This window comes from Diadema antillarum, unplaced genomic scaffold, assembly GCF_040938485.1.
Source record: "Diadema antillarum isolate AM-2024a unplaced genomic scaffold, OU_Dant_1.0 scf00000170, whole genome shotgun sequence".
In the NCBI taxonomy this organism is placed as follows: domain Eukaryota; kingdom Metazoa; phylum Echinodermata; class Echinoidea; order Diadematoida; family Diadematidae; genus Diadema; species Diadema antillarum.
In genome coordinates this window covers 472,835-485,352 of record NW_027271059.1, presented here as the reverse complement: position 1 = coordinate 485,352, position 12,518 = coordinate 472,835, and the positions used below count along the sequence as shown (strand labels likewise).

The following is a 12,518-nucleotide window of genomic DNA, read 5'->3' as shown; positions in this document are numbered from 1 at the left end:
AATTGAAATGAGGGTGTAAGATCATTTCAGTAATGTTTCTTTGCTCTCAGAACATTTTATTCCACAACACCAGGGAAGAATAACTTTGTTTCGGAGGTGACATTCAATGTTAACATTGTGTTCAAGTGTTCATATAGTATACCCCCCCCCCCCCCAAAAAAAAAAAAAAAAAAAATTACAATTAGACTTTTGCATTGATAGCATCCAATATGATTAAATCAGCTAAATTCTACTTTGGGGTCTTAAATTATAACATCTTAGCTCTATTTTGCAGAAAGCCCCAGTCAATTTGGTTAAGTGATCTCAGAGAAATGCGGATTGTTATAAAGGATGTCAGGAGTCTTATTCTTCCAAGTTCAGCACTTGGATGCTTTTGGAACTGCATATTAATGTGTAAACACATGCAGAACTTGGAGGGAAGGGATTCCTCACATGCTCTAGTACAAAAATCCTCAATTCTCTTTGACCTCTGATGCAAATTGAATGGGGTTTTCTGTAAGGTGTGGGCCATGAGTTATAGTTTCAATCCCTCAAATTGTATTTTAGATTGATTTACTATCTTTACAGTTATCGTTGCGGAGGGTACCACTGTCATTTTTTGGCGGGGACATACGGTATGAATACCAAAAGCAAAAATTCTTATTTGACTTGTGTACGTTTTTGTTTGCACATAGTTTTATAAATAGATTAATTCAAGGATGTTCATGAATTCTTCATCATCCTTGATAGCCACCATACAAATGTTATAATACTGGTGAAAGGTGTTTGGTTCATCTGGGATAAATTTTCTATACACCAGATTCATTTAAACTGTTGACATTACTAAAAAATATTTTACGTATCATTCTGAATTGATTGAAAATTACCTGCAAATCATGCATATTTAACAGTCACTTTTGAGAGTAAAAAGTATAAGATGAGAAAAACCATTTTATTGTTTTTGAGGTGACACAACACAGAGACAACCCAACTTCTCAGGTGTTAACTATTTAGTGAACATTCATGTCTTTCCTCATGGCTTTAATTTTCAAATATAAGCTCTTTCTTTCAGTTCTTACTTGTTATTTTGTTTGGTTATTCTCTTTCATGATAATGGATACCAGCTCATATTTTGTTTGAGATTGTAATTCATACTAATCTTTAACAGGTTTTTACACTTGGGTTAAGAGAACAGTTTGTGTTTCCCAGCTGAAGAGAGCAGCATAATGCTTTTCTGTGAACTTGAGGGGAAAATTTGTTTTTGTTCAGTAATTATCCCCATCAACTTCACAGAAGGTCACGGACACAAACTGGTCTCAAATAAACCTATAAGGGACCGAAACTGGAAAAGGACAAGTTCACCTCAATAGACATGAGGGTTGAGTAAATACAGCAATATTAGTAAAACACATCAGTTAGAGTTTGAGGAAAGTAAGGCAATCAGTTCCAGAGTTATGGATTTTTTAAGTTTCTGCTCAGTCAAAGCTGAATGAGAAGACTTCCAGGTATAGCTTGTGATGTCACATGTGTACAAGGATATAGAGAAAGTATCAACGAAGAAAATTCAACATACTGTATTTTCACTTTTCTTGCATAACAAAAGAACACATGACTTCTCTCTTTTGGAAGGCAGGGTGAATAATATTGCTCTAAAATACATCAGTAGCAAGTCGAAGAAATGTGCACTTTTTTCAAAAAGTAAAGTTTTGTGAAATTCACTTATATTTTCCTTATATCGTTGTATGCATGTGACATCATACACTGTCGTAGTCGTCTCATCCAGCAGTGATTGCGCAGATACTTAAAAAACCCATAACTTTTGAATGGATTGTCCAATTTCCCCCAAACTTTCAATGATGTGGTCTACTAATGTTGTTGCATTCACTCAATCCACATGTACCAGTATATGAAAGTGGACTTGTCCTTTAAGAAACCATTTTCTTTTCCTTGAAATTCCAGTACTTAAAGCCAAATTCTAAGATAAAAAATAATAACAAAGCAAGGTAAATGCCTCATCAGAATTATACTGAAATAGAACTACAAATCTTGTTTTTGGATCTTTCCCTTTCCAGTCCTGGGGACTTGTTCCTCTGTTCACTTTAGTTGTCACATAACTTCAATAATCTTAAAAAATACAATGTCATAAACAGTTGGTTCAACTTGGAAAATGTAATAATTATTGTCATATTTAAAAAAATCTCTTAATTTTGTTTATGATTACCACATTGTACATGGAAAAACAACAACTAAGAATTCAAGAACAAGTTGTGCTCCAGCTACTGTATAAGTGGTTTCTTTCGCGATGGTTTTATTTTCGCGCTTTTCGCGCTTTGAGGTTGAACCGCGAATTTAACATCATGCGAAAATGTTTTGAACTCGTTGCTTGTTACAATGCTATCATTACCGACCGCGAATTTAAACACACGCGAAAAAGTCGGCACCGATGGAAACCGCGAAAGTTTCTGAACGCGAAAGAAACCACTTTTACAGTATAGGCATGTGGCCTTTTTGTGGAGTTTGATTATTTGATGATTTTTTTTTTTTTTACATTTTTAGCTCACCTGAGCCAAAGGCTCAAGTGAGCTATTGCGATCGCCCTTCGTCCGGCGTCCGTCGTGCGTCGTCCGTCGTGCGTCGTGCGTCGTGCGTCGTCCGTCGTGCGTCGTGCGTCGTGCGTAAACTTTTTACATTTTCATCTTCTTCTTGAAAACCCCAAGACCGATTTTCATCAAACTTGGCAGGTAGCATCCCTAGGGGGTTAGGAACTCAATTTGTTAAAATGGGCACCATGACCCACCCAGGGGGCCCCCAGGGGGGCCCAAACCCCCCAAAATTAAGGAATCTTTAAAAATCTTCTTCTCTAGAACCAGAAGTGATAGAGCTAAGTTAATACTATGAGTTAGTTCATTGATGACTTCTAATGGGGCCTAAATTGTACATTTTCATCTTCTTCTTGAGAACCCCATGACCCATTTTCACCAAACTTGGCAGGTAGCATCCCTAGGGGGTTAGGAACTCAATTTGTTAAAATGGGCACCATGCCCCACCCAGGGGGCCCCCAGGGGACCCCCCAGGGGGCCCAAATCCCCCAAAATTAAGGAATCTTTAAAAATCTTTTTCTCTAGAACCAGAAGTGATGGAGCTAAGTTAATACTATGAGTTAGTACATTGATGACTGCAGTTTCAAGTTTGTTCATGGCAGAATCAGGGGTGCCCCCCTTGGGACCCAGGGGAGGGAGGTGAGGAGGGGTCCTAATGGGGCCTAAATTGTACATTTTTATCTTCTTTTTTAGAACCCCATAACCCATTTTCACCAAACTTGGCAGGTAGCATCCCTAAGGGGTTAGGATCTCAATTTGTTAAAATGGGCACCATGTCCCACCCAGGGGGCCCCCAGGGGGGCCCAAACCCCCCAAATGAAGGAATCGTTAAAAATTTTCTCTAGAATCAGAAGTTATACAGCTAAGATAATACTATGAGTGAGTACATTAATGACTGTAGTTTCAAGTTTGTTCATGGCAGAATCAGGGATGCCCCCCTTGGGACCCAGGGGAGGGGGGGTGGGGAGGGGTTCTAATGGGGCCTAAATTGTACATTTTCATCTTCTTCTTGAGAACCCCATGACCCATTTTCACCAAACTTGGCAGGTAGCATCCCTAGGGGGTTAGGAACTCAATTTGTTAAAATGGGCACCATGACCCACCCAGGGGGCCCCCAGGGGACCCCCAGGGGGCCCAAATCCCCCAAAATTAAGGAATCTTTAAAAATCTTTTTCTCTAGAACCAGAAGTGATGGAGCTAAGTTAATACTATGAGTTAGTACATTGATGACTGCAGTTTCAATTTTGTTCATGGCAGAATCAGGGGTGCCCCCCTTGGGACCCAGGGGAGGGAGGTGAGGAGGGGTCCTAATGGGGCCTAAATTGTACATTTTTATCTTCTTTTTTAGAACCCCATGACCCATTTTCACCAAACTTGGCAGGTAGCATCCCTAAGGGGTTAGGATCTCAATTTGTTAAAATGGGCACCATGTCCCACCCAGGGGGCCCCCAGGGGGGCCCAAACCCCCCAAATGAAGGAATCGTTAAAAATTTTCTCTAGAATCAGAAGTTATACAGCTAAGATAATACTATGAGTGAGTACATTAATGACTGTAGTTTCGAGTTTGTTCATAGGAGATCCAGGGGTGCCCCTCTTGGGGGCAGGGGTGGGGGGGGGGGGGGGTTGGTTAGGAAGGTCCAAATGGGGGCCTGAATCGTACATTGTCATCTTCTTCCTGAAAACCTCATGATAGATTTTCGTCAAACTTGGCAGGTAGCATCCTTAGGGGGTCAGGATCTCAATTTATCAAAATGGGCACCATGCCCCACCCAGAGGGCCCCAGGGGGCCCCCAATTCCCTAAATTAAGGAATCTTTAAATTTTTTTAAAGATTGTGGACTAGGGCATGCATGAACTGCCACATGTATCGCTTTGGTATCAAGGGAATTCTGGTGACCTATGTATACAAAAGTCACTTCTGTTGTGATGATTTTGTAGATATTAAATGTATTAGAAAATGCTAATAGATAGTGAAAAGGAACTGAAGTCTTGCCTTTCACTATCACATTAACAATATGGTGTTAACAAACAATGTCACCTCCAAAACACAAGAAAAAGCAACCTACATGGAAAGCTGTGATTGGTAAATCTTCACAACTAAATTGCTTGTTGGAAATCAAGCTTCTAAGATGAAAGCATATATGTTTACTTAACTAAAGCAGGAGAATTGATCTTGATTACAATATTATACATACAACAGATGGGTGTATTTTGTGCATTCTCATTGTTCAAAAAAAAGTGAAAAAAATGTAAATTTGCCCTAAAACGTACAGTCTAGTAATAAAAAAAGAGTGAGAATGTGGTAGTTGATTTCTCCACTTTGAGACTTATGTTACTAAAATAAATAAAACCATTGGTCTACATGATATGGTTTCTCTTCAACAGAAATGAGCAAAAAATCTTGTTAACAGTGTTTTGTCACCTCCGAAACAGTAATTTTTAGTCTTTATTGGATCTTTTATTAATCTCTAGAAAATTCTCACTTCCTGTTGCCATATTACTATTGTCATCCAAAAGAGATTCCTGTCAATTGGACAGAATCAAACAAAATTGCTTTGTCTTCAAGAAATTATCAAATATAGTATGCTTGTTTCGGAGGTGACAATTGTTTCGAAGGTGACAAGTGTTAACGGAAAATTGTAAATTGCTCCGAAATGAAAACAACAGGCTATATTTCTACTACCTTCCTTCAGAGATAATGTGAGGGGATATGTTACATTTTTGCAAATATAATGTATGACTGATGTCAAGAATAAAAAAATCAAATACATAAATCTGTTGTCTCGGAGGTGACAGAAATGTTAACGGAAAAGTTACATTTAAAATTTATAAATGCTCACCAAAAAATGATAAGTTATTTGAATTAAATAATCTTTGGATCAAAGCTAAGTCAGATTGATTACTATTCTGTTTTGATGGAAATTAGCAAAGTTGAATTTTATAATTGTGTACAAGAGCTAACTCAAAAGAGGGGTTAATTGTTAACGGAAAGTGTCACCTCCGAAACATAAAGTTTGGACAATTTCAGTATTTAAAGAAGACAAAGCAGATCCTGGTAAACATAATAGTTCTTAATGTTGGATACCTGTCTATCACAACAGCAACAAAAAATAATGAAAAGGAATAAACAATTTAATGTGCTAGCTCTGACAAAAATACTATGTCAGAGTGAGTAAACCAAAAGTATTGGATTTCAAGCATGTAAGTGCCTGCCACATCTGAAAGAAAAAGAGAGGAAAGTTCATTAAGGTACCCAAGGTAGACACTGTGAGTGGTAAGTTTATGAGAAAAAATAATGCATATCTGTCAGTGTATAAGAAAGTTATACACCAATTAGTGCCAACACTGTGTTTTACACCACTGATTGTAAAAATGGCCATATGTGACCCTGCATCACAAAACCAACAAAAAGTTGCCAGACATGGATTTTTTAAGAGCAGATTCTAAAAGAGCAGATTTTAAGCTTTAGAATGATGTGTAACTCAATTCAAATGGACTCTCTTAACCTACCTAAATATTGAAAAGAAAGCACACACTTTTAGAAAAGTGTGAACTGAGAAAAGAGGCTCTGAAGTACAGGGTCTTACATTCAAGCACTTAATCTTTACCAGGCTGTGCTAGCTGTGCAATGAATGGGACAAAAAATAGGATGTAAACCACTGGAGCAACAACAATGAAGGAATTATGAGATTAAGCTGAAATTGAGCATGCTTTAGTAAAACATTTTGTCCATGATTAATGCCAACTTTCACAGCAGTAGCATCATCCTTTCTAAAGTTATTAGAGTTGAAAATGAAGAATATGTACAGGGTTTTTAAGAATTGAACAGGACTTTATAAGACACCCCTTCTCACACTATTCTACAAAAATTTGTTTGAGGAAAACTGCTAAGAATGCAAATTTTTGTGTTTGTTTTATGATCCCAAACCTGAGCACAATGTAGAAGAAGATATTCTTTCAGAATATATGAAAAGCTCAAGGTTGGCTATGTTTACCCATTTCACCTATTTTCAGTCCTCACACAAAATCAGTGTGTGAGACTTTTTTTTTTGGTCCTAAATGCACGGTCACATATGGTATCATCTTCAAATATAGTTATTTATAGATTGATATGTCAGATTAGTGTCCAGACATGTTCTGTCAATTAAATTTGATATTTATTTCAGCACTATTTGTGCAATTTCTGTTCGCACTGTCCACGTCTTTACCATTGTCTACCGCCCATCGTTTATAAGCAGGGATAGCGAAAAGTAATTACCATCGTAAAGACATATCTTTTTTAGAGAGTGGCTCATCATTATGCAATGAGACGTGAATCCATTGTCTTCGTACATCGATCTTTGGGGCAGATCAAGTTTGGCACATACCGTATTTCAGATATTTTTGAGTTGCAGCTGCGAACATGGGATCAAAGCAAATAAGGTTGTTGTGACATTACTGCCCTTTTTTACAACTTGTAGCAACAGTGAGAGGACCAATTGTGACGTGCAGATTACTTTATTCAATGCAGATTTGTTTGCTTCTTTAAAGATGAATCCTTTCATATCTGTATACATTGTATCTTCTAGTAATATTTTGATATTTTTTTAAAGTTTCACTATAGATGTGTACGTGTCTGTGACTCTTATTCACTTGTTTCTTCTGTCAATTCACAGCTGTTCGTGTAGGTGAATACAAGAACAAGAAGGTGGCGGTAAAAGTTATCCTTGGCAACAATGAAGCAGCGCAGTCCATCATTTCAGAAGCATCTATAATGACGTAAGTATGGCTTTATGAAACTGGACAGATTAGTTTGTAGTTTCAGCGTAGATTTTCTTATGTCTGTTGCATCAACTAAGATGTACTCAGCTAGTATGTTAGCGAAAGCGGAAGTGCAGCGGGAACGCAGGTCCTTATATACAGCCCTGTCGGAGTTGCACACTTTGGGTGCCAGGGACGTATTTACAAATTTATGGGAGAACCAACTGGTGATATTTAGGGTGGGGCAGGGAATAGCAGTGTTACACACTGACAGGTTAGTATGCTTTGTTCATTAATAAGATACTCACTGCTGAGTATCTTGTTCATATTTGAAAAGCCCAACGTTAAAGTCAAGATGACCCTTCAAAAATTCTTTATTGGCATGTGTCATTTTGTTTGTGTCAAACACCTCTTGATAAATATACAGTTAGATAGCTTGTAGCAATAACTTAGTCCCACACGAATGCAGATGTAGTCGATTTCATTTGTTTGCATGACTTAAACAATTCGTCTAAACGTATTAACTCTTATAGATGGGTAGAAGTCGACTTCATAAAATACTGCTATTTTATTATTTCAAATGCAGCAGAAAAATCTAGTGCAAATGTGCTACAATGTACGTGTATATGCTGATGATTAGTGTTTTTACCAGCCTATCTTAGAGTAGTTAGTGGTTATTATACCCCAACCCACACATAGTGTGTATGGGGGTATAGGAATCACTCTGAGGCTGGGTGGCCAGGTGGTCGGTTGCTCGGTCAGGCATTCAGCAGGTCAGCTGATCAGGCGGTCGATTTGTCCGTTGCAAAATCTTGTACACATGTAGATCTAACTATTCATGTTTTGAGCCAAAATTTGACATGTTTGACCGTTATCATAGGTGGATGTGCAAGGCCTTTTTTTCATCTGTATGGAGTAACGTGTCACCATGGTAACTGCAAATCTTCATAAAATCATGCAAAATGTGGCACGAACTACTCTTATTTTTTGAGCAATTGACGTATAGTTTGGCATGTGTGACTGCGGTCATAGGTAGATGTGCAAGGCAAGACACATTTTTCATCAGTAGATCGCAAAATGCATTGCCATGGCAATGGCAAATTTTCATAAAAATCTTAAAATGTTGTGGATGGAATTACTCTCTCAGTTTTAAAGCAGTTTAGCTGATATTTGGCACATACAATCAATGTAATGTAAAGTGCTGCAAGACACCTTTTCGCGAGTGTTAAGAAATCTGTTGCCATTGCAACAGCCGTTTTTATACAAATCACACAAAAATATGTGGATTGAAGTAGCTCCCTCAGTTTTTGAATAATTAACCCCAAATGTAGCATTTGTGACCACTATCATAGGTACATTGTAGATGTGCCAAATGCAAAACACCTTTTCCAACAGGATCACGTATTGCATTACCATGGCAATAGATTTTCCTGACAAAATCACACAAAATGTTGTGGATCGACCTACTCTCTCAGTTTCAAAGCAAATGAGCTGAAATTAGGCACTATATGTGATCAATGAAACGTGTAGTTGTGCAAGACACCTTTTTTTCATGAGTGTTAAAGGTAAAACATACAATTGTACATGTGACTCTAGTAAGGGTTTGAGAACCCATCTTGCATCATTTCATATTTGCTTGCAATATTTCATAAGAGTCTACCATGAACCTTACTTGGCTGACACAATTTGCCAGGATAATGAGTAGTATTGGAGTATTTTAAGATTAATAGTACATGTATAGAAAAATAAAAGTTGGTATACTGACTTTTATTCCGTGGAGGATCCAGACTAATTTGGACTCAGGTCAACTCGGCCCTACAATTGATTTCAGACAATTTACATGCAGTCCATAATTGTCATATTTTATACATACAGTAATTGCAGGCGCACTTTCATTTTGTATGCGTGCCAAAGAGGTTGTTTGATATTGGCATATAGCCAGTATCAAGCGATATCACCTCGCAATACCGATATCTGATGCGGTTCCGGAAAATCATACCAAAGATCTTAAGTAGTGTAGGATCTTTGATCGTACATTCAAAATGCACCAAACTCGTTATGCACAAGCAACCTGATCAACCTGATGACCTACAAGTAATTGATTTCAGACAATTTACATGCAGTCCATGATTGCCATATTTTATACATACAGTATTTATTGCAGGCACACTTTCATTTTATATGCGTGCCAAAGAGGTTGTTTGATATCCGGCATATAGCCAGTATCAAGTGATATCACCTCGCAATACCGATATCTGATGCGGTTCCGGAAAATCATACCAAAGATCTTAAGTAGTGTAGGATCTTTGATCGTACATTCAAAATGCACCAAACTCGATATGCACAAGCAACTTGATCAACCTGATGACCAATTTTGGAGAATGTCTGTATCCCGATTAAAGGACTTTCTTAGAGAAAGAAACGTTCCTACGACCGGTAAATGAAGGGCTGGGCATAACTCCCCGTAAATTATGCTAGGAAAAATATTTCGGTGGGGCATTTGCAGTGCCATTTACTGAAATTGCTCCTTTCTGGAAATGTCTCGAACAAATACAAGAGTTTGACTGCAGGTCAAAGTGGTCTTTCCTGCGAAGCAGATTTTTCCTTGCTCTCTGCTGAACTTGGTCTGTCGGGAACTTCGCCCACATCAACACGTCCTTCATCTTTGGATATTTTCCATAATTTTGTTGTTTGGCATCATCAACCCAGCATTGGGCCGCTTCGCAGAAGAATCCCATTTATCAAATGTAAAGTTACAGACTCGAAAATAACTCTACTATTCACGAGATTATAAGACAGATTTTGATACGATCTATGAATGTTAGTACTTCGGCGTTCAATGTGCATAAAAGCGTACCGATATACACATCGTGCGTTCATAACCATAAGCCTACATGTATATCCCAAGAATTAAAAGTAAAAGAATTAGAGCACCAAACATGTTCAGATTTGGAGAGCCACATGCGATAGGGAGAATTCAGAAGGACAACTTGGCCCCGCTGTCAAAGCGAGGCCAATTTGACCCCGAATCTGAGTTAGTCTGATCCCTGATCCGGTAAGTTCAGATATATTTCGATTCTGGCAAACATTTTTGGTTAATATTTCACATTTTCGTCGTTACCCAAGAAATATCTTGTTATTGCAGCATTATTCCACACATTTCTTAGGCATATGTATACATTTTGGAGCAAAATTTGACAGTTCTGCAGGCAAACGAGAACTATTTTTTCCTTTAAGAAATCAGTTGCCATGGCAAATCATACAAAATGTGTGAATTGACCTTTACTACTCCCTCTTATTTTTGAGCATTTGGCTTGAAATTTGGCACATGTACACATGTACAGCTTGTAACTGGTATATAGTATGTAGATGTGCAAACTTTATCTTTCGTCAGTGTTCAACAATTTGTTGCCGTGGTTACAGCATGTTTAATGACAATCACACAAAATGGTATAGATTTGGCTCACTCCCTCATTTTTTTGAACATTTGACTTGAATTTCATATGTTATTGCTATAGCATGTACATGTGCAGACTTCATATTTTGTCATCGAACAATATGTTACCATGGTAACAGCATTTTTAATGAAAATCTTGCAAGTTACAAGTGGATTTAGCTAGCTCCCTCAGTTTTTGAGCCTTTGACTTGAGGTTTGGCACATTTGGCCAATATAAATTTCAATTGTGCTAAACACATCTTTCAGCTATGCTGAACAATAGGTTACCAACTTAAGGTAACTTTTTTTATATACATGTAAAGCTAACTTCCTGAGTTTTTGAGCATTTGGCTTGTAATTTGGCACGTGTAAACTGCTATAGTATGTAGATGTGCAAACTTTATCTTGTATCATTGTTGAACTAATTATATTGTGGATTTAGCTACATGTTGTAATCCCTCAGTTTTTGAACATTTGACTTTAGATTTGGCATATGTAATCAATGCGATATGAAGTTGTGCAACCTTCATCTTTTATTATCGTAAATGTGTTGCCATGGTAAGTATATTTTGAAATGAAAATCTCACAGTGCGTCGAAGTAATTCGTCGCTGGTCGTGATATGGTTAATTTTGAAATGAGCAAAACACACCTTTAATCAATGATGAACCATGCGTTGCCATGATAACATATTTTTTAATAAAAAACATACAACTACAAAATGTACATATTGTGGAATGAGCTGACTCTTAGTTCAAGGTGGGGCATTAATCACATTCAGTGATAGTTCTAGTTTTTGTTTAATTTTCTCTTGCACAGGCAATTAAGACATCCTAACCTGGTGGCACTCATAGGAGTTGTTCCAGATCATCCTAATGGTATCTCCATCATCCTTGAATTCATGGCCAAAGTGAGTAGAATGCTTCAGGTTCCTTTATCATGTTTTGCGTAGTGATAAACAGTTACTTACTCATGCACTTTAATATCAGCAGTGCTTCCTCTAAAATAATTTCGTTTTCAGATTTTGTCATTGTGGGAATGTGAATGTTGAAATGGCATAGAATATTCTGAACCAGCTGTACTTAACATTCTGTAAGATAATGTTGACTGGCAGGGGAGGGAATGCCAGAGCATGTGTTAGAAAGAGGGATATGATATACTATAAAAGAAACATTACAGACCTGAGGTGCATTCTGCAGATTTATCTTATTTTCAAAATTTAAAATCCTAATTTGAAAATATGTACATATGAATGCCAAACATTTCACAGGTATGATATTTCACGAGTCAGAAGTTATAAGACAATTTGACATATAATTGAATTCATGATCAGGAAAGCAAATATCACAACTGCTCATATGCACCAATAATAGAAAATCACTTGTAATTCAAGGGCTTGATAAAAACACAATCATTTGAATGAACAGCACATGTTGATTTACACACTTACACTATAAACACATTGGAGTAACAAACTTGGTCCAGTCGAGTGTTGGTGTTGCATTGTATTGGGCTTTCTCACGTAAGTATTGGAAAGTTTCTGACTTTTGCAAAACTTTTTGCTTGTCCAATTTAGGCAAGCATTTTTTTTTTCTCATTGTTCGAAAACACTTGTCAACTTCGATTTTTACTTTCCTCGAGCAATCTGGCAAGCACTTATGTTGCATCTTGCATGCACTATAATGGGTGTGTATGTGCACATGGTAGGCTAGGAATTTGTGTGTAGCTGCTACCTGCCCATGCATATATACATACACTACATCGCT

General features: G+C 37.5%; 1 protein-coding gene across 3 annotated transcripts in view; it reads left to right on the top strand.

Moving 5' to 3' along the window:
* Positions 1-12,518, top strand: part of LOC139722753 (tyrosine-protein kinase CSK-like) — a 156,637-nt gene that overhangs the window by 123,327 nt on the left and 20,792 nt on the right. For all 3 annotated transcript variants that reach the window (XM_071634037.1, XM_071634039.1, XM_071634038.1), the window contains exons 6-7: positions 7,234-7,336; positions 11,572-11,662. In XM_071634037.1, coding sequence (XP_071490138.1) covers positions 7,234-7,336; positions 11,572-11,662 — 194 coding nt within the window. The remainder of the gene's footprint in view (positions 1-7,233; positions 7,337-11,571; positions 11,663-12,518) is intronic.